This window comes from Oculina patagonica, chromosome 6 (genome assembly GCF_052425735.1).
Source record: "Oculina patagonica isolate OP01 chromosome 6, crgOcupat, whole genome shotgun sequence".
NCBI classification, from domain to species: domain Eukaryota; kingdom Metazoa; phylum Cnidaria; class Anthozoa; order Scleractinia; family Oculinidae; genus Oculina; species Oculina patagonica.
Genome location: NC_135763.1, coordinates 16,090,817 through 16,115,712, shown reverse-complemented (window position 1 = coordinate 16,115,712; position 24,896 = coordinate 16,090,817). Strand labels below are relative to the sequence as shown.

Genomic DNA, 24,896 nt, shown 5'->3' with positions numbered 1-24,896 from the left:
TTGCTCACACGGTTTTTTTAATGCTAATTTAGAACAGAGTTTGATAATTTGACATTACAGCCAAGTGAATTTTCAATGACATAATATAGTTTGAGTTTTTTTATCTCTCAAAACAGAGTAGATAAATCCCGGAGATAAATTAAGTTCTTTAATTGATGTTGAGATTGGAAAACTGCTTGACAGCAGAGTTTAACCTTTGTGCATGTAGTTGCAATATATGTTAGCATACATGATTCTCCTTACTCATCTCCATTAATTTTGTATCCTAGAAGAAATTTGTTAAATGTGAAAATAATTTTAGCTTGATAATTAAACAATATTATTTATGAACAAAAAGATGAATTGTACATTGATATTATAATGATAAAATAGATACTGATCACTCTTGCTGCTTAATATATTATTAACTTGGTAAGACTTTGTAAAATGTATATCATGTAAAACTATATAATACACATATGTTGCTACAAAATGTCTATTTATTGTTCATTATCTTTTGTAGCTGACTGTCAATTGCAAAACCATCTTCGGTGTACCTCTGAATAAATGCTGAGAGTGTAACACGATTTGCTGTCATGTTGTAATCTAGTTTCATCGGTGTGTTTTTTGTAATAACCACGGCAGATCTTCCAGAATAGCGATATTTTCCATCGGACAGCTTCTTAAACTTCCGGTGACCTAAGTAATTTTGGCCGGAAAATCTAGATGGGCAAAACATTTTTCTGGCCGTAGCTTGGTTTTCAATGGTGACTTCAATTCTCTTCCCACGCTTGGAAACATTTACCTCACATTTGTAGCCACGAACCAGTGTCAGTATGTGTCTAAATATCATCCAAGGGATAAAAAGAACGATAGGGTTAACAAGCCCAGTTGCCTTTGAATGGGTTTGCTTCTTTTTCAAACCCTCTCCTAATTCGCGAAGATAGCAATCGATGAGAGGTCCAGCCATTTCAAGTTTGTTGCCACAAACCTCTTCGTGTAGGGAATCCATTTCGCCCATTCCATAATTGGGCTTATTTTTGGCAACTCTTACGGCCTTGATCCATTTTTTCTCAACTAGGGACTTCATTTCTACCGTGCTTGTGTTCCAAAACTTTTCATTTCGCTCAGAACTACCATGATTAGCCTTTAAATCTAGATTTCCTTGCTCCACTTCGTCCGCCATTTTTGTTTGCTCTTGAGAGCTCATGGGGAATTCCGCTGCATACTAATGAGCCCACACACGTCTTTGGAGAAGTTCCGCTGCATATTAATGAGCCCGCACAAACGGGAGAAATTTCCTTAGTTACCGACCACCGTGCCACCAGGAGTGGAAAATGGAAGACTTCTTAAAGGAACTTTTGACGGAACTGGAACTGAAGGAGGGAACACTGTGCCTCAGCTAGAGTCTCCCAACCACGCAACAAGGAAAAGCAATGAACAGGAGTAGGATCTGGACTGAACTCTGCCAGCGCTTTGCTGGCAAAAATGAACAAACCATTTTGTGGGTATCGTAAAGGTGGCTACCATTAGTCCCAAGCCCTAAGAAGGCATGTAGAAATGCCAGGGATCTCTGCAACATTGCATTTCTGCTCTGGTCCAAAAGCCAAGCACAGAGTTATGGAACTTTCTGGACATTCAAAGAGTAAAGAAAGCTGAAAAAAGATCATCAGAGCTATTCAAAAGAAAAAAGACGAGCAACAAAGAGGGTCGCTGAGAGGATTGGGAAGGGACCACATATGAGGCTGGTGCCTTCTCATGCAGCAAATGGACATGTCAATGTCTCACATGTCACAGTTTTGTTTGTATTTACTTCTTAAGACAGCATCTTGCCAAAAAACTACAGTGTTTCTAATGATGTTGATGAAAGAATTTTGTTCTTTGACGTTTGAAACTTTTAACTAGAATTTCTCAAAACTAGTGTTTTTCATGACAAGGGAACTGCTCCAGCAAATATTTGCAAGAAGTTTTGAGCTATTGACTTCAGTTTTTTCAGAAGATGTTCCTTGTATTTATATCTGCAGAATAAGTGATTTACTTTTTGGCCAACCTTAATAACTAATGAATGGTAAAAATTTCACCTGAAATTGAAGTTTTTTGGTTACCATGGAGACATGATTGACATTGATAATAATATTAATAATAAAAATAATAAAAACAATATATAATTATAATAAAAACCTTCCCAAAATCCTTTGCAGCTGAAAAATTGTCAATGCCAAATAACTTGATCAGTTTGAAGCCAGCAGGACTACTACGTCGTATAGAAATAACTCCTAAAAATAACCACTTCTTGTATAAGACGTAGAGCGATGTTGTCATTAGTCACGGGACATTGCCCTGATGTTCGTTTTAGCTCACTGTGACGAAGATTTTGTTACTGAAAAAGCAGTCATTGCAGTTTGAAGCACATTGGTGTGAGGCATTTCAGACTGCCCGGGTACCGAACAAAATATGAATATTAAAGGAGCTATGTACAATTTTCAAAAAGTGGGAGTCTGCGTACAAGTGCGTATCTGGCGTTGCATTAAATGTGAGGAAGCAACAAATTACATGTGGTTAGATACAGTAAAAACCCGCGTATAAGAACCTAACATTTAAGAACCTGTTAGGCTAAAATTTCATTTTTAAGCACCCTTCACATAAGAACCATTTTAGGCGTTCTAAAACAGGTTCTTATTTTCAAAAAAAAAAAAATAATAATCTTCTCAAAAATATAGAATTAAAAAATCTTCTCAAAAATATATTTATAACACAGTCTGTTTTTAAAGAGGAACGTTGACATTTTATCATGTTATGTTGTTTTGTATACAAGATTTATTTGGGAATTATAGTGAAGGTTACAGTATAGGTTTGATTTTAACAGAATCAGATTAATATAGTATAGTATTTTGCTTACCGAAGCCTCCAAGAATACTGTTATTAGACATTAAAGACCAGATCATTAAAAAATTCTACTTTATTTCTTGAACAAAAGTTAAGAACCTAATGAGGAACCTTGTTAGCCTAATTTTACCCTAAATACCATTTATATAAGAACCTGTTTAGGCTAACTTGAAAAAAACTAGGTTCTAATACGTGGGTTTTTACTGTATTTATATGTTAAGTGCATTTTTATCATTTTTATTGTTATGACGTCATCGGTCACGTGACCAGAACGGACCGCATTTTTAAATTCGCTTGAAAACTTTACTTGTATCTCTCTCTTAGGATTTTTTTAAGCCAAGTTGTAGCTATTTAAATAGTGTTTTTAAAAATGGCCATTATTACTTTTTCCTAAAAAAGTACGGCAGTAGAAAATACAACTGAAAAGTTTGTTGGCTTCCTACTCAACGACCATTTGCAGTAGGAATAAAAGAAAATTTTGCCAAAGGGAAGAGTTTATGCTCTTAATGATGGCGTTGTCAGAATCTTCTCATTTCAATTGCTTTTGGCGAGGATGGATGTAATTTCTTTCAGACGAAAGGAGTGGGCCTGGGGAGAAGTTAAAAAGCTGCCTCTCTCCCTCCCCCTGCTGGGGGTCACCCCAGCGGATTCCCCGTGGTCTGTGTTGTGGGCTTATTACAAGAGGATTTTCAAAATGGTGACTATGACAACAAGAATAGGGAATCTATTTTTGAGTTATAGAGGACAGTTTTGTCCATGTTTTTCCTTCTTGACGCCATCAAAACGAGTCCCCGGGTACACTTCCTTTATTTGTATTCCCGATAAAGAAGAATATGGAATGAGTAGAAATGTACGAAAACGTGGGTAACAGAAACTTTATACAGGGACCTGAGGTGAGTGTTTCTCATTGAACAATGATTTTTTTAGACTGGTTAAAGCTTATTTCTTTGACGTTTATCATGATTATCAACTTAGCTCACTGGAATTTAAGCCGGGCTAGGCGTAAAAAAAATAGATAGTGAGAACGAGGCGATAGTATTAAATGGCAGTCATTTCGTCGAGGCATGCAACTGTTATTTATGTTCGTCATCTGAATTTTAAGCTACTGTTTTTCAAATTAATAAGAATTGTATCCTTTCATTATTTATAAGTGAGGAAATGTTCCTCAAAATATTGACCAAGTGGCCATTTTAGGCCGCAAAGAAAAATTATGTCAGGAGAATTTGATGCGATACCTTTGAAATTGGAAAAAACATTTCAGCTCAGTGTGATCTCTTTTTTTCTTAAGCTAGACTAGAGACTACTTGCAGTCAACCTGGTAGCTAATCTAGAATTCAATTGAACAGTGCTACTCGCGTTTTGGAATGCCTCTTTGGGCATGTTTAATAAATGAGACCATTTCTTAACTTAAAATTTGTTCTTCCCATGATGTTTCATTGTATTGGTAAACATAGATTTACGTTTCCTTTACATTTTGTGGTATACAGGTAATTTTTGGGACTAATAGAATGCCTAATGTTTTGACAGGACATTCTGGATTACTGTTCAGTGAGTTAAACTATGGATTGTAACAAGTTCAGGTAGTTGTTGATCTCTTAGTTTTACACATAGTTATGTGACAGTCAATTCTAGCAATGAGGGGGACATGGGGGTACCCTGAACACCGCAACACCACAACAATATTACACAAACACCGCTTCATCGCAAGAAAATTTGACGAAACACCGTCATCGCAATATAGTCAAGTTACTTATCATTGAAAACATCTTGGGATTGGGTTAAATATTAACTAGATCATGTTTGACTGTATTTTGTTACTAATTAAATATATGTTATACTGTATGCTTTAACAAATAAGGATGAATTAACAAAGAAAAAAGAGCTAAATTTAGTTCTGCAAGTGTCAGACAAGAAAGTGCTACTGATCCACTGGCCCAACATAAAAGCAGCCAGTTTTTTCACACACTGAAAAAGGCCATTTAATTTTAATATACAGTCTGCATGCTGGAAAATAGCAATTTCATAAAAAAAATAGTTTTTTGTTTGTTTTGTTTCTATTTACAGGTGACTTGAAGACTTTGCAAGGGAATTCCTGTTAGTCAAAATGAACTCAAAAATACAGTGTCAATGTAATAAAATTGTCACATGATTGATTCCTACATGTTGCCAGTTTAAACCTGAATATACTTTAGTGACATTTATGGCTTTTTATATAATATGAACATCCCAGAACCCAATAAGGCTACATGTAAATACTGACACTTGATTACATGTAAGTTTTAAAACCATTCTGAGGTTCATGGCAAAAAAATTTTGTTTCAATAAAAACATGTAAAAATAATGAAATAACAGAGAATTTACATAATTATTATCGCAGACCATAAATTGTACTCCAGGTCAAGTTAATGTGTCAAGTTTTTTTGCAGCACAGGCTTGGTTCCAGAGGGTGTGGTTCCAAAAAATATCATACTTCCCCCAAGGATGGTTATTTGTTTTGGACCCTCCCACCCCCTGGGATTTCCAGTTTAGCTTCATACTTTCTTTTAAAAATTTGTGCTATTGAGACCCCCATCCCCCTCGGAATTTCCAATGACCATCCTTGGGGTGGGTATGGATATTTTCTGGAACCGCACAATGTAGGCATTTGCTTATGAAAGTAAGCTGCAGATTGAACTGATTGATACACACTAATCTATTTTCACATTTACCTGTTTTCTATGGGATATATAACTATATATTTTTTTTACCGGTTTCACTTGTAATAATAATAATAATAATAATAATAATAATAATAATAATAACCTTTATTTACCCTTGGTGTATTTATAGCACAAAGGCTTGTGGGGCCGAGCAAATGACTGAAACAAATAAATCAAATAAACATAACAACGTTTAAGAATCCATGCATAAGGGCTATTCTGAATCACTTATCTTACATTTCAGGGAGTTATTGATTGTTTTTCAATTACTTTTAATGCATTCTCCTATGAATTTGGTACAGCAGAGCACTGTGATGTGCAGTACTGTAAGTTTTCTGTTAATTTTTACCAGGAGAATGATTGACAGGTGAACAACTGATGCATTTTCAGAAACCTAAGGCTGTCATTGCTCTGGGTCAGTGCTCTTTATTTAGTTCTAGTGATATTTGGTTGATATGACATCGTTCATTGTACCCAAATTGTAGGAAATGTAACTGTAATCCCATCTTAAAATATATTACCTTTTTGAAGCTATGTATGATCAGCAATCCAAGGTTGGAAGCATCGTGCTTTCTCCAAATGTAACCGCTCTGTCACAGGCGCTCCGTCCTTCATCTTTCCGTTTCGTTCTTCAACTATCCTGGGGAAAAAGAGAAAGCAATTGGATCAGCTGCAACGAATGTCAGAATCTCTTGGAAACGGGAACAAAAAAGAAGAAAGCGTCAATACTTATTAAGCTTATTTGTTCATTGCAAATCCACGAGTGTCGTCAAGCGATTGTCTCACCTCAGAATTTTGTGGCCGGGATCACGGGACGACGCTCGATTCTTTCCAAAACCCTTCCTCGTCGCACCTGGAGAGACGCAAAGGGAGTAAAATCGTTATTACTAACAATTTTGTTTATTGGAATAACACAATTTGGTGAATTTAGGGAGGAAACCCTCTTGAGTCTTCGTACAGTAGGGGAGGCGCTCCATCGGGAAAGCGGGCACCTCGATTTTCGCGAAAAACTAAGCGCAGAATTAATATAAACCAGATCAATTCAAGCTAACGTTACAAACCTTGCAACACAAACATTTAAAAGTGCCTAGAGTTCGTTTTCGTCGAATGAAATGGCCATTCAATGCTCACTTTCTGGCTGTCAGGCCAAATCGAACGTGACCGCCATGCATTTTTGTATTCCAATACACAACATTAATTTGACCAATAAACTCAACTTACCGCGAATAGAAAGTTGTTGTCTGCATTAGCAGAAGAATAGTTTGAGGTTTTCTCTCAGAAAAAGTGTTAAATTCTAAGCTTTTGAACATAACACGACCAAACAACTCAACACAAAGACGCCATTGAAACTCAGCATTGATGCATTTCACGTTCAGCTGATGACTGAAACGTGTGACAATCTCCACAATGCATTGCGATACATACCAAGCAAATTTCTGGGGAGGGGTAAGTTTTTGTTCTTTAGGTGGCATTAAATCTAATCTTCAAATTCTTTTACATTTAGAGTGAGAATAATACTTTTATAGTATTGTATGACTAATCTAAGCCTTAAATCTCGGTTTAATGTTCATCTTGGATTAAAAACGTACATATGACAATTCCACTCTACCCACCCCTACCTGTTAGTTGTTTTGACTTCTATTGTCCAGTATTTTCCCGCGCAAGTTTGAAGATGGCGTTGAGAGAAAATGGCGGACTCACTGTCAAAAGGGCTAAAAAGGTCCCCACAACGGTGGTATTTATACACTCAGACGAACTCGTAAAACTGTGTGATAATCTTCCTAAAGTCCCTAACCGGGTGAGTGAGTTTTTTTTATTTCAACAGCATTCTTTTGGTTATATTTTGCCGAGATGTGTTTTCGTTAGCACCGGTAATCTTTGATCTTCGTAATTCTTTTTGTAGGCGTCGTTAACCCATACACTGATTAAAGCCTATGGACTTTTGGAAAATGCTAGGTAATTATGTAGCTTCTCTTTATGGAATCCTAAACTACGGTCGTTTTTCTTAACCGCAAAATATTAATCTATTACAAACGGGAAACCAAACATGGCCTATCAATAATTTTGCAATTTGCTCAATCGTGTGCCTTTAGCCTGCTTTTATTAAATTTACATTCGACTTTTAGTGGCCAGTGGGTCATTTTGTCCTTAAAATGGTTGACTTCATGCAAATTTTTAGGATTTCAAGCATGTTAAATCTACTGACTGCTTTTTTGATTGCAACAAATCTACTTAATCCAAAAATGCATTTCAACAAATTATTTATTTGATACCTGTTCAAAAGCAGGTCTTCGTGTAAGTTTAATTTTGATACTATTCAAGTTATTTTTTCGTTAAATAAGGTTAGGCTTAACTGCTTGTAGATTTTAACTAAATTAAACTTTATCCAAACCTCAACTTTAAAGATGATTTACAGTGCAAACTACATGCACATGCCAAAAGCTGAAATAATTATTATGATTAGTTTTATTATACTTGTCTTATTATATCAATGGCAGCTAGCTCTTTACAAGTTTTGAGCAGCTCAGTTACAGCCATGAAATCCAACCACGACAATAATTTTCTCTGGCAAAAAGAACTAATGTAATCCTACTGAAGATTCTTGTTTTGGATTTTTTCAACTACAATTCTACATAGCTAGTTAGGGTGAGACAATATGGTGTCCAATTAAAATTTCTTCGAATAATTAATGGAATACTATTTCTGAAATATTTTTGAATTACAAACTCGAGATACAGGGTAAAAGAGTTTATTGATCAAAATTGGGGAATGTAGTGTCAAAAGGAAAGCTCCAACATTTTTTTTCATTTTCACATTCATTTGTCTGAAATCCAAGCCATCGTTTGCGTGGAAAAATATAAACATTTGTACGAAAAACTAAAAATGAGATTTTTGGCTTCCTAGCATTGCTGTGTCCTTCAAATTTGATCAAAAAAATCTTTTGCTAGGTATCTCCACCTTGTAATTCCTAGGAATTGCTGTATACATCATATATTATATATTGTTATATTATATCATTTACTGTAACTTTTGCAGTGTTTGCCTCCCACCAAGAGGGCATCAAACTGTGAAAAGGTCTATTATATATTGGACTGAGTGGAACACAATTCAGGGAGTCACTGGGCAAGTGATTTAAAATTGAAATTAAGAACATGAATACAGTCTCTGAATTGTGTGTCACAAGGTCCATTTTCTAATTAAGGTGGCTTAATACAGTTTTGAGAGGGCAAATTAGTCCAACCTTTAACTCTCTTGTACAATCTCCAGAAAAGTTTTGTCTTTCTCTTGTCACTATTTGTTACATCCTTAAACCATCTAATGCGATATTTGTTAAATAAAAATGCTGATCAACGGCTTAAATGAATGGCTGAGTGCTTAAGAGGGGCCTGGCACTAGTAGTTTAAACAGCGTTTTTTACCCGTACGACTCTACCTCAAAATTTCAGAAATAAGAAATTGGCTTTGATTTATCATTCACGCAAAAATCTGTAAGACAGATTTTTCGCAAAATAGGAAAATGTGATTTTTTGCCGATTTTTAATCTGTCTTACAAACTTTTTCAAAATTTTGACTGTGGACGTGGTTCACCCCTTAAATTTAATTGTGAAAGTTTCATAATAGGTTGTACGGTAGGTTTTCAAAAAAAATGTATCAAAATCTGGCTTTTACGACCTCCGAAGTGAATCAAATTCGTTTCATTTCCGTTTAGAGTTGCTAGCGCCATTTTAGCCCGCGCGAGCAATAATGACGTCAAGCAGAAAATTGTAGCGCGCGCCTTTGAGCCACATGAAAACTGTATTCAGCCACCTTTAAATAAATCATATTGTCTGTGTATAAATATTTGCTGTTTTCACCGTTCCCATATACACCTTGTTTACCCCCCAAAATTTTAGCATTAGCATTGTTTTCAATTTCTCTTGTGATTTACAATGATGTACAATCGTCCCAAGAGAAATTGAAAACAATGCTTATACAAAAATTTTGGGGGGTAAACAAGGTGTATTATGGGATCGTAAAAAAAGTAAATGGTCAATAGTCGATGAGTAATTGATGGGTCATCAATGATTAACCAATATCATCGATAGGTAATCAATTACATCAATGAGTAATCAATAGACCACAAAATTTTTGGGCTTCCATTACTCCTTGATTATCGCCAATAATCAATGACTAATCAACTGATTACCCATTGATTACTCATTGTTTCCCAATTGATGTCATTGATTATCAATATTTAGTTATGCCTGGTCACTTGACAATGATGCCATGACAGTGTCAAAACATTGTGCGTTTGTTATTTGTTTTATCCCTTGAGAGAAAAAGTGAATATAACTTGTTTCAAACAGAGTTGTTAAACCAAGAAGAGCCTCAGTCCAAGAACTTTCTGCATTTCATTCTTTGGACTTCATTGAATGCCTAGAACAGATGACAAATGATGAAGATTGTGAGGAAGTAGAGCAATTGGCTTCTGAGTATGGTTTGGGTATGTTAACTAGCATTACATTGTTATGTAGTAGTAGTAAACCGGGCCTGGTTGTTCAAAAGATAAAAAAAGCTTTGACTGCCATATAAAATCATGCAAGCTTAGAGAAATAAATTTACTTTTTGATATTCTCAATAAATGTGGGGTTGTTTCTTCTTTCCCTTGCAGTATTTTCTAAAAGAAATAGAAAACATTTTCCCATGTTTCTTCAACTCAAAACATGTTTCATATTTCTTTAATGTTACATTAATGTAACTTAATTAATTAATAATTAATAATTAACATTAATTAATTAATGTTACTTTAATGTTACATAGTACATGCCTATTTTGCATCCTTCTTTGTTGCATTGTGAATCATAATAATGGTAACTTTGTGCTTTGCTGCAGGCTTTGATTGCCCAGTGTTTGATGACTTGTTTGATTGCATGTCTGCTGTGGCTGGGGGCACACTGACTGCTGCTGAGATGTTGAACAAAAGGGAATGTTCTATAGCAATCAACTGGCAGGGAGGCTGGCACCACGCCCAGAGGTATATAGTCCCACAGTGGAACCTTTTTATTCCTATCTTTTTCAAAGTCCACAACGTCACAATTTTCCTTAAGCCTGAGCTACGTAGGTCTTAAACAGCTCATTGACAAAATGTTGCATGTGAGGCACTACTGCAAAATGTACAGACAGTAACAAACATAAATTGACAAGAGTTGAAACTCTTGCCCTCATTTGGTCTGATGAATCTCCAAGGTACCCTGGGTGACTATCATTAGCTCTTATCAAATTTAGTCTGGATCACATTTTTCTTAGGAGTTTTTAAGAGTTTTCTCTTGTTTGCTCAGAATTAAAAAAAAAAAACATTCTTGTTCAATGGTTATCTAGTCCTTAAAACTCTTGAGTTCAAGCATAAGAAAGGTCACAACTAATTATTTTGAAAAGAGCTAAACTTTCCGTGATAATTTTAAAAATTATGGATTTTTTCCATTCCTGTAATCTATCCCATGATGCTAATTATTTGTTGTCTAGCATGATAGGCATCATCTATAAAGCTCTACCCCCTCCATACTTTACATGCCTGCATCATGCACTTATAAATACTGGGTACATGTCTATGTAGCAGTTAACAACCAATTTTGTTGTTTTTGTTGTTGTTAGGGATGAAGCAGCTGGATTCTGCTATGTCAATGACATTGTCTTGGGGATTTTGAAGTTGCGTGAGAAGTTTGACAGGGTTCTCTATGTTGACATTGATCTTCATCATGGAGATGGTTTGTATATAATAATCTGTCTTTTGCCTTTCATTAAGGGTTTTATTTCAAATTTGTGAGGGGGATTTCATCAGGCTACTACAGGGTGTTAAACTAAAAGCATCCTCAAAAGCCCAATAAAATTTGCACCTCATGCTAAGCCTCAAGATAAATCTGGTCACCCTTCATCCTACTAGCTGCCCTATCTTAAACTCCAGCAGCAAATTAAAGACAGCCATGACAGATGTCCTAATTTTTTATCAAATGATATATATTTTTTTTAATTTCAATCTCACTAACCACATGCAAACATAGGTTTATATAGGTTTATGTTCACCAATACGCAAGACATTCTATCCAGGCTGAGACAAAAAACTGTTGACAAGAAGAAATTGTATTGGTTACAATAACGCATAACACAGTTAAAAAACCCTCTTCCTTAAAGTGTATATGACATGAAAAATATTTTCTGCTTATTTGAAAGGCATTTCGAAATACAGAAGAATGGCGTTTTTCTTTTCGAAATATCTTTTTTCGTTTCAGAGATATTGACGTTTTTGTATTATGCAAATTAGATCAGTGATGACGTCACAAGATTTGACTCTAAAAATGGTAAAATACTGAATAAACAATATCTCTAAAACTATTGAAGCAGTGTTCTTGAAACTTGGCACCACAAATGTGCATCACAAAAGGAACAAAATGACACCCTACGTATTGTTGCCATAGCAACTCTTTCAGCTCCAGTCTCTCTCTGTCAAAAATACAAATATCTCCATATCTGACCTCTAAAGTGAGACAAAGGGTCCTGCTTAGAACAGACATAGTTCCCATATTGCCTTAATTCCCACCATTGGTTTGGCTGAGCTAGATGGTTCTTGGTTTAAGACAAAAACTGGGAATTTCAGTTTTTATTGAGACAGCACCAGCGGCAAAACTGTTGTCATGGCAACAGCCCTAAGAGTAACATTTTGTTTCTTTTGTGATGCACATTTGTGGTGCCAAGTTCCAAGAACACTGCTTTAATAGTTTTAGAGATATTGTTTATTGAGTATTTTACCATTTTTAGAGTCAAATCTTGTGACGTCATCACTGATCTAATTTGCATAATACAAAAACGTCAATATCTCTGAAACGAAAAAGGATATTTCGAAAAGAAAAACGCCATTCTTCTGTATTTCGAAAGGCCTTTCAAATTAGCAGAAAATATTTTTCATGTCATATACACTTTAATTTGTACCATGTACCGTAAAAATTAGTGTATAAGCCGCACTCGTACATGAGGTGCACCCACAATTTTTAGCCCAAAAGTTCAGCAAAAAGGTGCAGCTTATACACTAGTTTTAACAGTAGTTTAGGAGCAAGTTTATACAGTCATACTAATACTGAATATTATTTCCAGGAGTCGAGGATGCATTTTCTTTTACTTCAAAAGTGATGTCAGTGTCATTTCATAAATATTCCCCAGGATTTTTTCCAGGTAATATGTTGTCTTTTTTTCTTTGTTTTTCTTGTTATTCTTTTTGTCACAGTGACTACATCTGCCAGCTAAAAGTAAGGTTCAGTTATTGATTACACTTGTAAACTCTGGGTTATCCAAAAGGGCTTTAACAGAACTCGGGAAAAAAGCTTGAATACCAGCTTCGCATTAGGATAAGCAGCTCTTTAATTTTGCGCATTTTGGCAGGTGGATACTTGCATTAGTTGTCTTGTTGTTGTTGTTGTTGTTATTATTTTTCCATTAAGTTGGCCGATGACTTGCCTGGGCCCCTTATCCATCAGGCAAGTGGGAATGAAAGATACTTCCGCGGAACAAAAATCCCACATTTGTACTTGTCCAAGACTACCAGACAGCACTTTTTTAGCCCTGCTTTAACCCTTCCAGACTCAATTGTAGTAGTCGTCCTTAAATATGTGATAACTGTTCTGTAGGTACAACCCTCCAAGTTAATTTTTTCCTTAGTGGCCATTTGGCCACCATCGGCTCAGGTTTGATCGCCAGTGAGAAATTTTAGTCGCTAAATTAAGCTCATGCTTTCAATCCTTCTTCTCAATTTTAGTCGCCAGGCTGAGGACTTTGGTTCCAATATAGTCGCCAGCTCCAAAATTTAAGTCGCCATGGTGACTAAAATGGTCTTGACTTGTAGGGTTGAGGTAGACTAAAGTTCAAATCCAAAATCAAATACAATGTAGATTGGAAGTGATAAAAACCAAAGGTTCAACTCTGTTTACACTGTAGGTACAGGATCATGTGAGGATGTGGGTTTTGGCAAAGGAAAGTATTACTCAGTCAACGTACCACTGAAGGACGGAATCACTGACAAGCCTTTTATAAAAATCTTTTCGAGGTTGGTACTTGTGATCTGAGGGTCTTTGCCAGATTGCCATCCAGAAATCTTCTGGAAAATCGTCCAGTTAAAAGAAACAGTATTTAACAAACATGGTAGTAAGGATTTCCCAAAAATGAATTGTGTTTATTGTCAATGATTGTTATGCTTTAAACTTACTTATTGCCTTTACGCCAACGGCGCTAAGGGCAGCGACAAAGTTTCTCCACACATGCCTGTCACAAGCTTTCTTCTTAATGTCTCACCAGGTGTGTAGCTTAGGGTTTTCAGTTCAGTTTCTACCGACCATCTCCAAATTGTTTTTGGTCGTCTGCACTGTTTTTAGTGCAGAATGCACTATTGTGATGGTTTGGTGGGTTGGCGTCTGCTTAACCCCTAAACCACTAAGCCGCTAACGCGGTGTAAACTTTTAATCATCAATTAATTAATTAATATCAATTAATTAATTATTCCTGAGGAGGGGTGGGGGTGGGGAGCACCTGACCGTACCCCTAGGTAAAACCTGGAGCACATCTACGTTACTTTCATATGAAGATCTCAAACGTATATATTTGTTTCAGAAAACCCTTTGCTCTCCTTGTGGTACTACTCAACGTAATTTACACCAAACGCATGCGCAGATTAGTCTACGTTGTTTTCTGGAACTATCATGAACATCGCTTGTATTGCGTGTTTGCAGTAGGCTTCATGCAGACTTCTTGGCCAAGTAAAAACCGCAAATTAATTAAATTAGATTTTGAGACTTTCACAGCGCTTTCGTAATTAGGTATGCAAAAACTTGCACCGGGATTTTCGGCGTGAACACCTGATAACCAGGAAACAAATATCCTAGCTGTACTGCGTTTTAAAAAACTTGTCGAAAAATATGTTTTTTGATTAGATTTGTTTCTTTAGTTTTTGAGAATCGTCTTTCTTGCAGTCTAAACCGTAACTTAATTAAATTAAACAAATGTCATCGATGCCGCTGTAAAACAAACAAAAAAACAAAAGTTTCATGTTATCGCATTTTCAAGGAAGACAAAAGTATTTTGTTACAAACGAACAAAAGTGTCCTGTTACGTTTGCAAAGATTAGCGTAAGGAACACCTGGGAAAGAATACAAGTAGCCTGTGAACAGTTTTTCCGAAAGTAAAATAAAGCAAATAAACACGAACATATATAAAACATCATACTTTCAATTGTTCCATATTGCATTCTGCACTTACCAAATCATCGAGATTTTTTGCCTTCAGGTGTCCAATGAAGTGCTGTTCTTGGAATAGCTTTCCCTTCCATTCTCAGCACATGTCCTACCCAGCTCCAACACCTCCTTCTTATGATAGTTCTCATGTTCTCTTGGTGACATTGGGCAATCAGATCTTTGTTGGAGATAACCCTTGGCCAAAAGATACATAGTATTTTCCTGAGGAATTTGGTTATGCTTTAAAAAATGCTTTCAATTTTGTTACAGAGTGATGTCAGAGGTCAGAAAGAGGTTTAAGCCAAGTGTGGTTGTTTGTCAGTGTGGGGTGGATACGCTAGCTGGTGATCCTATGGCATCTTTTAATCTTACCCAACATGGCATTGGAGAGTGTGTCAGGTACTTGATGGAATGGAACCTGCCATTGTTATTGCTTGGAGGAGGTGGGTGAAATGTTCTTTTTAGTTTGACCATTCATGGAGCGTTAATTTTATCAACTATTTAAATATAGACCAAATGTAGTTAATTGGTCTCAATTTATTGAACATTTTTCAAAAGGGTTCAATGTCTTTCTGGATGTGGTATCCAAATACAAGTTGCATCCTGAGCTTGTTTTGGCTAACTGGAGTGCTATTCAGGCTTACCAGAGTGCAAACAAAACTCAAAAGTCAATTTTCCGACCTGCAACCTGCAAAAAATACCTGCCCTGGTAAGAAAAAGATGTGGCTGCCCATGATCATGAGCTGCTATGCGAGAGGGTCACAGTCACTGGAAGTTCTTAAATTACCACATTTTGACATTTGTGATAGACATAACTGAACAGACCCACAGCAAAAGGGAAACCTTTGCACACGTTGCATGTATTGTGCATGGTGTCCATCACAGATTTTTCACAAAATGATTAAGGCTAAGACTCAGCCTTAATTAGACTTGCTCCAAGTCGCTCGTTTGATTCGTAGTACACGTATATGGAAACGGAGGGCGTGCACGAGCGACTTGTCTCGCCAATTCTGAAATGTGGTGTCACCGGTAGATTTTTCCACCAGTGACGCCATCGAGATTCTGTCAATCATATTATTGCGCGCGCTTTACTGAGCGCACTGTGCTCGCCAACTTTAATTTATAGCTCGCTCTGTCCACGAGACAAGGTTGCATTTTTACCTCTCTGGCAGACTAGTTTCCTTCTCACATCGGCAGTTAGACCAGTGTGAACAACACAGATATCTTTTTTTGTTCCTGTCCCTTTTCAATTTTACAGAAATGAAAGAGCCATCAAAAGCCACAAGTATGATTTCCCACAATAAAGTAAAGACAATCGCCATTTTTACACACGCCACAGCGCGCGTCAACAGCAGACGGCGCACAAAACTGACGTCAACACGGTAAAAGAAACTAACTCAATGCACACGAAAACGTCACCCAGAATCGATTTCCTGCAAGTGACACAAGTCGCTCGTTCCGAGCCATTCCTTGACGCACGGACAAACAAATTCCGCACGGTTACTCGCGCGCGATTTCAAAGCGAACTTACTCAAGTTACTCTATCGACACGAAACAAGCGACTTGGAGCAAGTCTAAGCCTTAATTTGTGACGATTAATCTGAGACTATAATGTTATCTTGGCTTATTGCTTATCTTAGGTGGATATAATTCAAAGAATGCTGCAAAATGCTGGACATATCTGACTGGTGTGGCTCTTAATCAACCATTATCACTTGACATCCCAGAACATGAGGTAATAAGTGCCATGTACTTATTTTTTCTCGCATGCAAATTTAATTTAATTTATTGTCTGCATGTGGCCTGTTTAGAATTTTGCCAATCAACCTGGACTATATGACAAAAATACAATCCATTAACATTAACATCAATTGTGTTTTGCAGTATTTTCTGGCCTATGGACCAGACTACCAGCTTGATATTCCACCTGGGAGGAGACATGATATGAACACCACTGAAGATCTAAAGAATCTCCTCAACACTGTATCAGGTACATTGAAGACAATGAATCCTCAAATTATTAATGCTTCTATTGCAAGTGAAGGTTAGGTGCCCAGGTGCCTGGGGCTGTGACATACACTTAACTGCATTAAAATTCCACCTCACTGGCCTATAGAGAGGCTCACTGGCCCATTGGTGGTTGGATTATCAGTTAACACTGCACATTGCATGTCAGATTTCTCACCGGACAAATGTGTTGATGAGTCTTATCAGGCCTTCCTCCTTCCCTGGGTACCATACTTGATTGCATCATTTCTTTCCTGTGACAAGCTTCAGGAGCCAAAACCAGAGGTCCATGCCACTTTGCATCCAGAGTACCACATTTTACACCTCCCATAATTCATTCTCAGTCTGTTGATGCCAATGATGGCCTGGATACTTGAATCAACCCCAGACCTCTCTCAATTTGCCTCCACCATAAAGGCCATGATTGAACTGACACTTGCTTGCCAAAGAGTCTATTGTTTGGGTATAATGTGGTTGAAATTTATCTTGTTTTAAATTTTCAAACCAGTTGATTTTTATTTATCATTGTCTTAAGCAACTGGTTTGAAGATTTTTGAGCAAAAGATAAATTTAAATCGCAACAGGTAAATTATTAGAAACAGCTACACTTGTACTGATAATAGTCTCTGTCGCAAGCTAGGTCCAGTTCAATCTAAGAAAAATAAAAACAGCTTATTCTATTGTGAGAAATTGATTATTCTTAATTTATTGTTTTAACATCCTATTTTTCATGTGCACTGTTATTGTAACAAATTGGGTCTCAGGCATTTTCATATAAAGAAGCTAATTAAACACACATTAACTTTTGTATATCCATTTTTTATAGAAAATCTACAGAAGATTAGATGACAAGGCTACGTTTGATGTTGAATGTCATCATTTTCCTTATTTGCTTGATGCATCTGAAATGATTATTTTAAGTTAAGTCTTGTTAGTGTAAAGATCAGTCAGCTGGTCTGACTTTATAACTTACAGACTATAAAATAAGGTTTGATGCCCTCATTAGAAGGCTTGCAGACCATTTAAACGCATCTTGTGCCATGATTCACCCCTGAGATTCAGGCTGAAAAATCACTTACAGGAATGATTTACAAGATGTTATCAAAGTTAATCTTAAAAGAATCGCATATTTTGCAATGAATGAGATTTTGCCAAATTTTTGAAAGAAATTGTTATCCTATTTTGAGATGCTATTGCTAATAGCTTGCCTTGTTTTATATTTTGTGATTGATTGAAATGTTCCCAAAATGAAAAATAATAAAAAATATTTTGGACAAGAATTAATACAAATATACTGTACTTATATTTTATAGGAATATATTTATTTGGATTTTGTCAACACTTTGTTATTGTCTGGCAGCTACAATTGTATATGAATTTGATGAATATTTTTTATTGTACAGCTGTATAATTATAGTGGCCAATGTTTGTTCCTGAAAACCTTTTTATAAAATATTGTACCAAAAAAAATTTGAATTTAAACAAGTGCTTGTGATACCAGTGTCATTCACTTTGTATAGTACATTAAGGTACTGGAGGAGGCAATTAAAGAAAGTGTACATTCAGTGTATTTACACAGTGGCCAAGTTTGAATTCCTTCATTTCTTTCCTTAGCTTAAGAGGTTTTAGGGGGAAGGAAAGATACCAGGTAGTCATTTATTTCATGGAAACGAGGGATATTTTTCGGTTTAGACTGAGGGGAAAAAGGTTATCTTTGCTATAAATTGGAACTTCAAAAAAATTTCCCGCCTGGGAGGAGGCCTTCTGGAACGTTACATGTAGATATCCATAGACCAGCAAAAAGTCTTGGGAAAACCTCTTCAAAGTTAGGTAAAACTCAGGGAATTTCATATCTAGTCAGTAGAATCCTAAATTTATTTTCAAAAACAAAGTAAGCAAGATAAGACATTTGCACACAGTCTAGACAAAAAAACTGAATGGCCTCAAAGTTACCCAACGCACAAATTTTATTTACACCATTGTAAAAAAATATCACTGATTTCAAACAAATACTTAAAAAATACATATGTGCATGAAAAATATGTTTGTCTAATTCAATTTCTTTGTGCAATAATAAATTATTATGCTACATGTATACAAATAAATAAAAAAAGGTATCCTTCAAATATATATTGTGTACTTAGAGAATCAAGGCTAAGTACCTGTTTTTGGCATTTCCATTTTGTTTGTGAGGAACTTTTTCACTCATTACAAAAGTTATAAAATGTTTCATTGAGTTCAGAGCAATACAGCCATACAAGAACCTTTGAAACACATAATAATAAATTTCATAAATAAAGTTGCAACTTGGAACTATTCAATAGCGAAGTGTGCGAAGTCTAAAAATAGAATGCAAAATGAATATAACCCCCATGTGGCTCAGCAAACAGCGTGTTCTGCGGGAAATAGAAGGAATCAAGGCGAAGTACCTGTTTTCTATTTTTCTATTTGTGTTAGTGTTTCAGGAACATGTACTGGCCTTTTTATAAAGTGTTTTAGGAAAATTTTCTGCCATTTTGGTTTGTTTGTCTGAGTCATGACATCACTCGCGCACTTCGCTATTAGTCAGGGCAGTCATTAAGGGTCATAAACTGTTACAGCTGAGGTCACTCAATGTTACGAGACAGTGAAGATGTCAATTTGTGTTATGTTACACTTACATACAGAACAAAATGCTACGGGTGATAACTTCAATGTTACGGCTGCATAAAAACTTAATGACAGCCCTGTTAGTGATGGACCTTCATCAGCCAAATGGTACCAGTACTTCAGTTACAACATGTGTTCATGGTTTGGTCTACTGTGCTGTCTGTGCACACTAAAGCTGTGTTTTCTGACTTCGAAAACAAAGCTTTTCCAAAACACTTCTCAGAGTGGAGAAATTTGAAAATACTGGTGATGTGGTGAGTGTGGACACCCCAAAATGCAGCTTTATGACAATGCTGATTAATGATTAATTGATCTGGATTAATGTAATCCATTTTGGGAGTGAAAACTATGTTTTAAAATTTATCCAGGTTAGTGTGGACAGGGGCTAAAGTACCAGCTGTGAATTAAACTCCCTTTAGGCAATAAAATGTAACAACCAAAGTGAAAACACTTCAAAAGAATTGTCCAATTTGTTCCTAACTAAAGGTAACATTTCCATAAATAAGATTCTAAAAGGTAAAATTTATCTAACTGTAGTAATTTAATGGGGACCACCTAATTTTTTTGGTCGTAATTTATGATGACATCATCCATGTGTTCCAGGAAGTTGTAGCGCAGGTGAAAGTGGATCAGCTGGTCGCCAATGATCAAGATTTTTAACCTCTTCAATTTCCTCCCTTTTTAATTTTTTCTTCTGCTTTTCTTCGAATGTGATTCTAAAATGGAATGAGAAGAAATTAGTATACGACATAAAATTATCTAAAAACTCGACACTCAACCAATCCAATCAACTGAAAACAGTTGATCCCAATATAGAACACAGCCTGGCAGTTTCAACTAAAAACAGGGCCACCACAGGTCAGAAAATGGTCAGGGAAAAAAAATGTTTTCAAGGTCAGGGAAAATTGGAATATACCACTCTGCAGTTGATTTCATACAATTGATGGCTGAAAGAAGCATTTCATTTCGATGCGAAGAGATCTCAGCATAATGTTTATTTTCTCGAAAGTGTGGGCTGGGGGCTGCTACTATATCTGGCAATTTGAATTTATTTGGTCAGGGAAATTTTATTTTTCTAGGGGAAACCTGACGGTTATCAACAGTTTCAACTAAAAGTGGTTGGAAGAGTGTTCTATTGGGACACATCAACCAAATTAAACTGCTTCCAGTTGGAATGGTTGTTCCTAATAAAACACAATGGAAGATTAATTCACTTACCTAGGTTTAAATGGTAAATCTTGAAGAGGGACAAAAGTGTCCGGTACACATTTTAAGGATCCACTGTAAACAAAAGTAATGATTTTAAGTCTGTTTACCTTACTTTTACTGATAACTTGCCAGACATGACCACAATTCAACAAAACTGAACAACACAAAAACAACCCATTGTGGAGTCATTCCAGTAGACATGTATGCATTGCAGACCTATCTTTTGCAACTCATGTACACATTGCAGGTCTACCTTTTGCAACTCATGTACGCATTGCAGGTCTACCTTTTGCAGTATGTTGTTCTACGTTTTCTTACCCAAAATTTATAATGGGTCTTGTGCTTCCCTGCTTGTGGAAATCTAATGAATATTCTGGAACTTGGTAACTCTTATCTCCTAATGAGGCTACAGGAATATCATTTCTCTTGTCATACACTGCCAAGAGCAAAACAATAAAACACAGTCAGGTGATCCACTTATTAATTACTCTGAAACAATTCAGACCATCTCACAAATAAAAAAGGAATCGTATTGTAGAGGGGGAAAAAACAGGGAGGTGTGAAAGATTTTTTGTTATATATTTGGTGATTTAAAGGGACAGTGTCGCGTGAAGTCTATAATGTTTTGTGTATTAAAAACATGCTAGAACTATGAGGGTACACTCACTGATCAGGACAAAATAACCTTTATAAAAATTAAAAAAAAGGCATATATTTATTCTCCAAGATAAACCCTACCGGTAATCAATGGTTTTTGATCTGATCTTCTTCCAAAGAAAACTGTCAATTTGAAAACGTCAGCCCGGCTTTTTCAAGTTTCAGGCAACGCTCTTCCTACCCATCCATAGCCACATCAGTTTTTAACAACTTTCATGACTACAGTACAGTACGTTTTCAGAGGGCCAGGTGACTATACATGTGGATTTCAAATTAAGACCAACGCAATTTTCAAGTAGCACTGTAAATCTCAGTGACACTGTTCCTTTTAACTTTCAAAATATCTCAGAATTTTGGTTTTTGCCCAATGTATTAAAGAACATTAAATCCCTGTTATGAGTACCTTGTTTCTTTGCCCCAACAGACATTCTTAGAGATATTTCTAGTGGTCTTCTCATGTAAATTCTCTCAAAGTCATCATAAGTGTCGTAAACAACAGTTGGTTGGACATATCTGGGTTTTTCTTCACTGGGTACCTGGCCAGCTGAAAAAATAGACAAAAAACCTTTCTTATAAACCAAGTAATGAGTTATTATTCATTAGGATGCAACATTTTGTTGAGTCAAGATGTAGCTGTCAGATCTCATATAGGATCGAGTTTTTTTTGTAAAGTTTAACGAGGGTGTTTTTTTTTTTTTTTTTTTTTTTTATTGATTGCTCACACATTTACAAAATTACATAAGCGTTATATTACACTACTACAGATATATTTGCACAAAAACGAGGGTGTTAATGGAATGGTCTCAGGCACAAAAAAGTTACCGGTACATCAGATGCACACACAGCAGAAGATGTCTTCAAATTCTTATATTCACTCCCTTAGCTTGATGTTTGATTGTTTGTTTGCTTATTCATTTACAGTGAGCTCAACAAAATAATAAATTCAAAGAAAACAGAGAGAAACAGACTACCAATAATAAATAAATGGCACGCAATGCATGCAGAAGTGATGACGTTTCCCAAGGGTTCTTAAATTGTTTTCTGAAAATTTATCCAAAAAAAATATTGATGTATACTAAATAAAAGTAGCTGAAAACTTTTGTATTGAATGTTTGTATGAGAAAAGTTGTGTGATCTGGTATAAGCCTAAATTATAAAAGATCTCTCTCTCAAGCGACCAAGGTAAAATGCAATCTTTAATTGTTTTTCAAACATTATTTTTCTCTTGCGTTTACATTTTGTATTAGTCCTTTTTAACTTCTCAGGAGTATTTTGCTTGTGTTTTTAGTGGCGATTTCTTGTAAACTCGATCTCTGTTCACATAGCATTTAGTCCTGAAGGTACTTCCCAGTCCCATTTGGTTCTGTCAATCCGTCAATTAAGCGCAACAGAAAGCTAACAGAATGCAAGCAGTACAGATCCCACCGACGCATCACGACAAAGCAATCGTCATCGCTTAAAAATTGAGAGGAACTTGTACAACCATTGTCAGCAGAACTAACCGGTAAAACTCCTAACCCTTCACCCTCCCCTCTCCCCAAAAAAGACTCACCTTCATTCATTCCTTAAAGAAATCCAGCAAGTAAAATATTTGATGGCACTTCATTGAATATATAGTATTTTTAATATTTTTAACGTTACTTCTGTAAAGCGCTTTTCTTTTAGGATATTGGCGCTATATAAATATTTTATAATTATTTATTATTATAGTATAAGTATAAATTATATGATAAGCAGTATACATTTGACTATACCTTGCTCTCTGGTCAACATATTATTGTCCCTGGTGATGGGAGGTGTTGGAGCTTTTTGTTCTGCTGGCCTGGGAGGGGAATGTCTTGTCTTCTCTAGGGATGCACAGCGAATACTTGATACCCAGTCAAGGCCATTGCCCCCTCTAAATAGCAGAATGACAGAATACATGAAAAAAAATTACATGTACTGTTACAGCTAGTAAGCCTAATGGCCATTCAGTCACTATGCCATTAAAAATGGCAGAGCTCCACCCAAGTGGCAGCGAGTAGAACTTTGGATAGTTGGAAATGGTATGGGATGCTTACATGTACATGTACATCTTAACACAATCGCAATGTAATTGTCCTACAGGTTAAGCATGAAAAACTGGATTGTCAGTCATCACTTTGATTGACATACAGGAATTGAAAACCTTATTGTTTGAAACAGTCACCAATTCTATGTACATTATGTGAACTCCATTTTGCCAAAGTACTTTTCATAACACTGAACACTTTAATTAATGTATAGTGTGATCATCCGGGTGAGAGTTGTTCTGTAATGAACTGTTGTTGGTGACTGACATTTTGACAACTTGAGTGGAAGTCATCTTCTTAGTCAAGTGAAAAAACTGTTGTCAGTCAATAAAGTTATCATTGACCTCTCACCCAGATGATCACACTATGCGAACTACTGATATTCCTTGGTTGAAACGTTTTTGAGCCTTTTAATCCTGCATGTAGCAGTAATCTAATAAACCTTCATTTCTGATTACCTTATAACTATTTTAAATAGATGTAGGCAGATAACCTGATCATCTTGGGAAAGACATCTTGATTCAAAACCAAATTCTCCCCAAAACGAATTATAGAATGTCTTGAAACTAATTAGGTGAATTTGTTGTCGGCCTTGAGATTAACAAGACTCATGCCAGACTCACCTTTCTGAGTTGTCAAGTCTGCCGGGCATGGAAAGGGCATTTCTAGGATGTGGCCTCCATTGTGGCTCGCCAATAGATTTACTTCCAAAGCCATCTCTATAATATGGTTTGATGATTGGGTTCACAAGCGGTGTATTGCCTGAGGGATCAATATAGCACGCTATCTTTATTCAACACATTTAGAAGATAAAGCACAAAACAAAAGTCTTCATACAAGTTATAAACCACGAAACTTTTCAGATAAACACGAAAACTTTGTCAAACCCAATATATGTACACGTAACCACCGATTTGCGCGGTACACGAAAAGGTACTGCATCTGTTGTTAATCAAAAGCCAATCCAACGCTAATAAGCTTAAATAATTTTTGATTTTTGCATGTCGGCTTATTCTACCTCATTTTAACTAGCGTTTGTTATGATACCATTTATGTTACCAAATAATTCACTTTATTGAGTTAATGGAATGCTATGAAAAAATATGGGCGAAAATCACAGCTTTTTAGCTAAGAATTTGACTTCTTTCGCGCGATCGCGCGCGACGCTACAGTGTTCGAATTTGTGAGCAAGACCAAACATGACCAAACTAACTTCGATTTTACTCCTTTCTCGGGAATATTTTTTTAACAAAACTTTCCGTAAAACAGGATTTAATTTACTTAAGATAAAAGCATTGCCTAGCGAAAGATCGACATATATTTACCTGCAACATCTGGAGTTTGGAGAAGAATGTCAGCCATTTTGATTATTTTGGTGTTACACGTGTGGCGTCTTCACCATGGCAACCAAACTCGGTGAACTGCAGACGAAAAATCGTAAAGGTAACGCAACGCTTTGCCTCAATTTTATATAATGAACCGTCTTTGATCGAAAAGAAAGCTTCTGAG

The 24,896-nt window shown here is 36.1% G+C and overlaps 3 protein-coding genes across 3 annotated transcripts; 1 reads left to right on the top strand and 2 right to left on the bottom strand.

Moving 5' to 3' along the window:
- Window positions 1–3,877: 3,877 nt before the first annotated feature.
- Window positions 3,878–7,036, bottom strand: LOC144657896 (uncharacterized). The gene is made up of 2 exons (XM_078518247.1): window positions 6,786–7,036; window positions 3,878–6,204 (listed from the first exon to the last, which is right to left on the bottom strand). The coding sequence occupies exons 1-2, from the start codon at window positions 7,034–7,036 to the stop codon at window positions 6,096–6,098; spliced, it is 360 nt and encodes a 119-aa protein (XP_078374373.1). The 3' UTR covers window positions 3,878–6,095.
- Window positions 7,037–7,206: 170 nt separating this feature from the next.
- On the top strand, window positions 7,207–18,063 carry LOC144656908 (histone deacetylase 8-like). Its single transcript, XM_078517152.1, has 11 exons — window positions 7,207–7,362; window positions 7,468–7,520; window positions 9,910–10,046; window positions 10,436–10,577; window positions 11,195–11,307; window positions 12,689–12,766; window positions 13,526–13,634; window positions 15,085–15,257; window positions 16,455–16,549; window positions 16,699–16,804; window positions 17,648–18,063. Exons 1-11 carry the CDS (start codon window positions 7,237–7,239, stop codon window positions 17,668–17,670), a joined length of 1,155 nt encoding a protein of 384 aa, XP_078373278.1. The 5' UTR covers window positions 7,207–7,236; the 3' UTR covers window positions 17,671–18,063.
- Window positions 18,064–18,946: 883 nt separating this feature from the next.
- On the bottom strand, window positions 18,947–24,876 carry LOC144656034 (uncharacterized). The gene is made up of 7 exons (XM_078516263.1): window positions 24,713–24,876; window positions 24,011–24,149; window positions 23,091–23,233; window positions 21,740–21,880; window positions 20,998–21,115; window positions 20,689–20,751; window positions 18,947–20,186 (listed from the first exon to the last, which is right to left on the bottom strand). The coding sequence occupies exons 1-7, from the start codon at window positions 24,747–24,749 to the stop codon at window positions 20,057–20,059; spliced, it is 771 nt and encodes a 256-aa protein (XP_078372389.1). The 5' UTR covers window positions 24,750–24,876; the 3' UTR covers window positions 18,947–20,056.
- Window positions 24,877–24,896: the final 20 nt, after the last annotated feature.

Coding starts and splice junctions, on each gene's coding strand:
- LOC144656034 (XM_078516263.1), bottom strand. CDS start 24,749: ATGGCTGACATTCTTCTCCAAACTCCAGATGTTGCAG. Junction 23,234..24,010: donor AGACTTGACAACTCAGAAAG/GTGAGTCTGGCA, acceptor TCTGCTATTTAG/AGGGGGCAATGGCCTTGACT. Junction 20,752..20,997: donor AGACCCATTATAAATTTTGG/GTAAGAAAACGT, acceptor TTTTGTTTACAG/TGGATCCTTAAAATGTGTAC.
- LOC144656908 (XM_078517152.1), top strand. CDS start 7,237: ATGGCGTTGAGAGAAAATGGCGGACTCACTGTCAAAAGGGCTAAAAAG. Junction 16,550..16,698: donor TTGACATCCCAGAACATGAG/GTAATAAGTGCC, acceptor TGTGTTTTGCAG/TATTTTCTGGCCTATGGACC. Junction 16,805..17,647: donor TCTCCTCAACACTGTATCAG/GTACATTGAAGA, acceptor CATTTTTTATAG/AAAATCTACAGAAGATTAGA.
- LOC144657896 (XM_078518247.1), bottom strand. CDS start 7,036: ATGCCACCTAAAGAACAAAAACTTACCCCTCCCCAGAAATTTGCTTGG. Junction 6,205..6,785: donor ACAACAACTTTCTATTCGCG/GTAAGTTGAGTT, acceptor CTTTTTCCCCAG/GATAGTTGAAGAACGAAACG.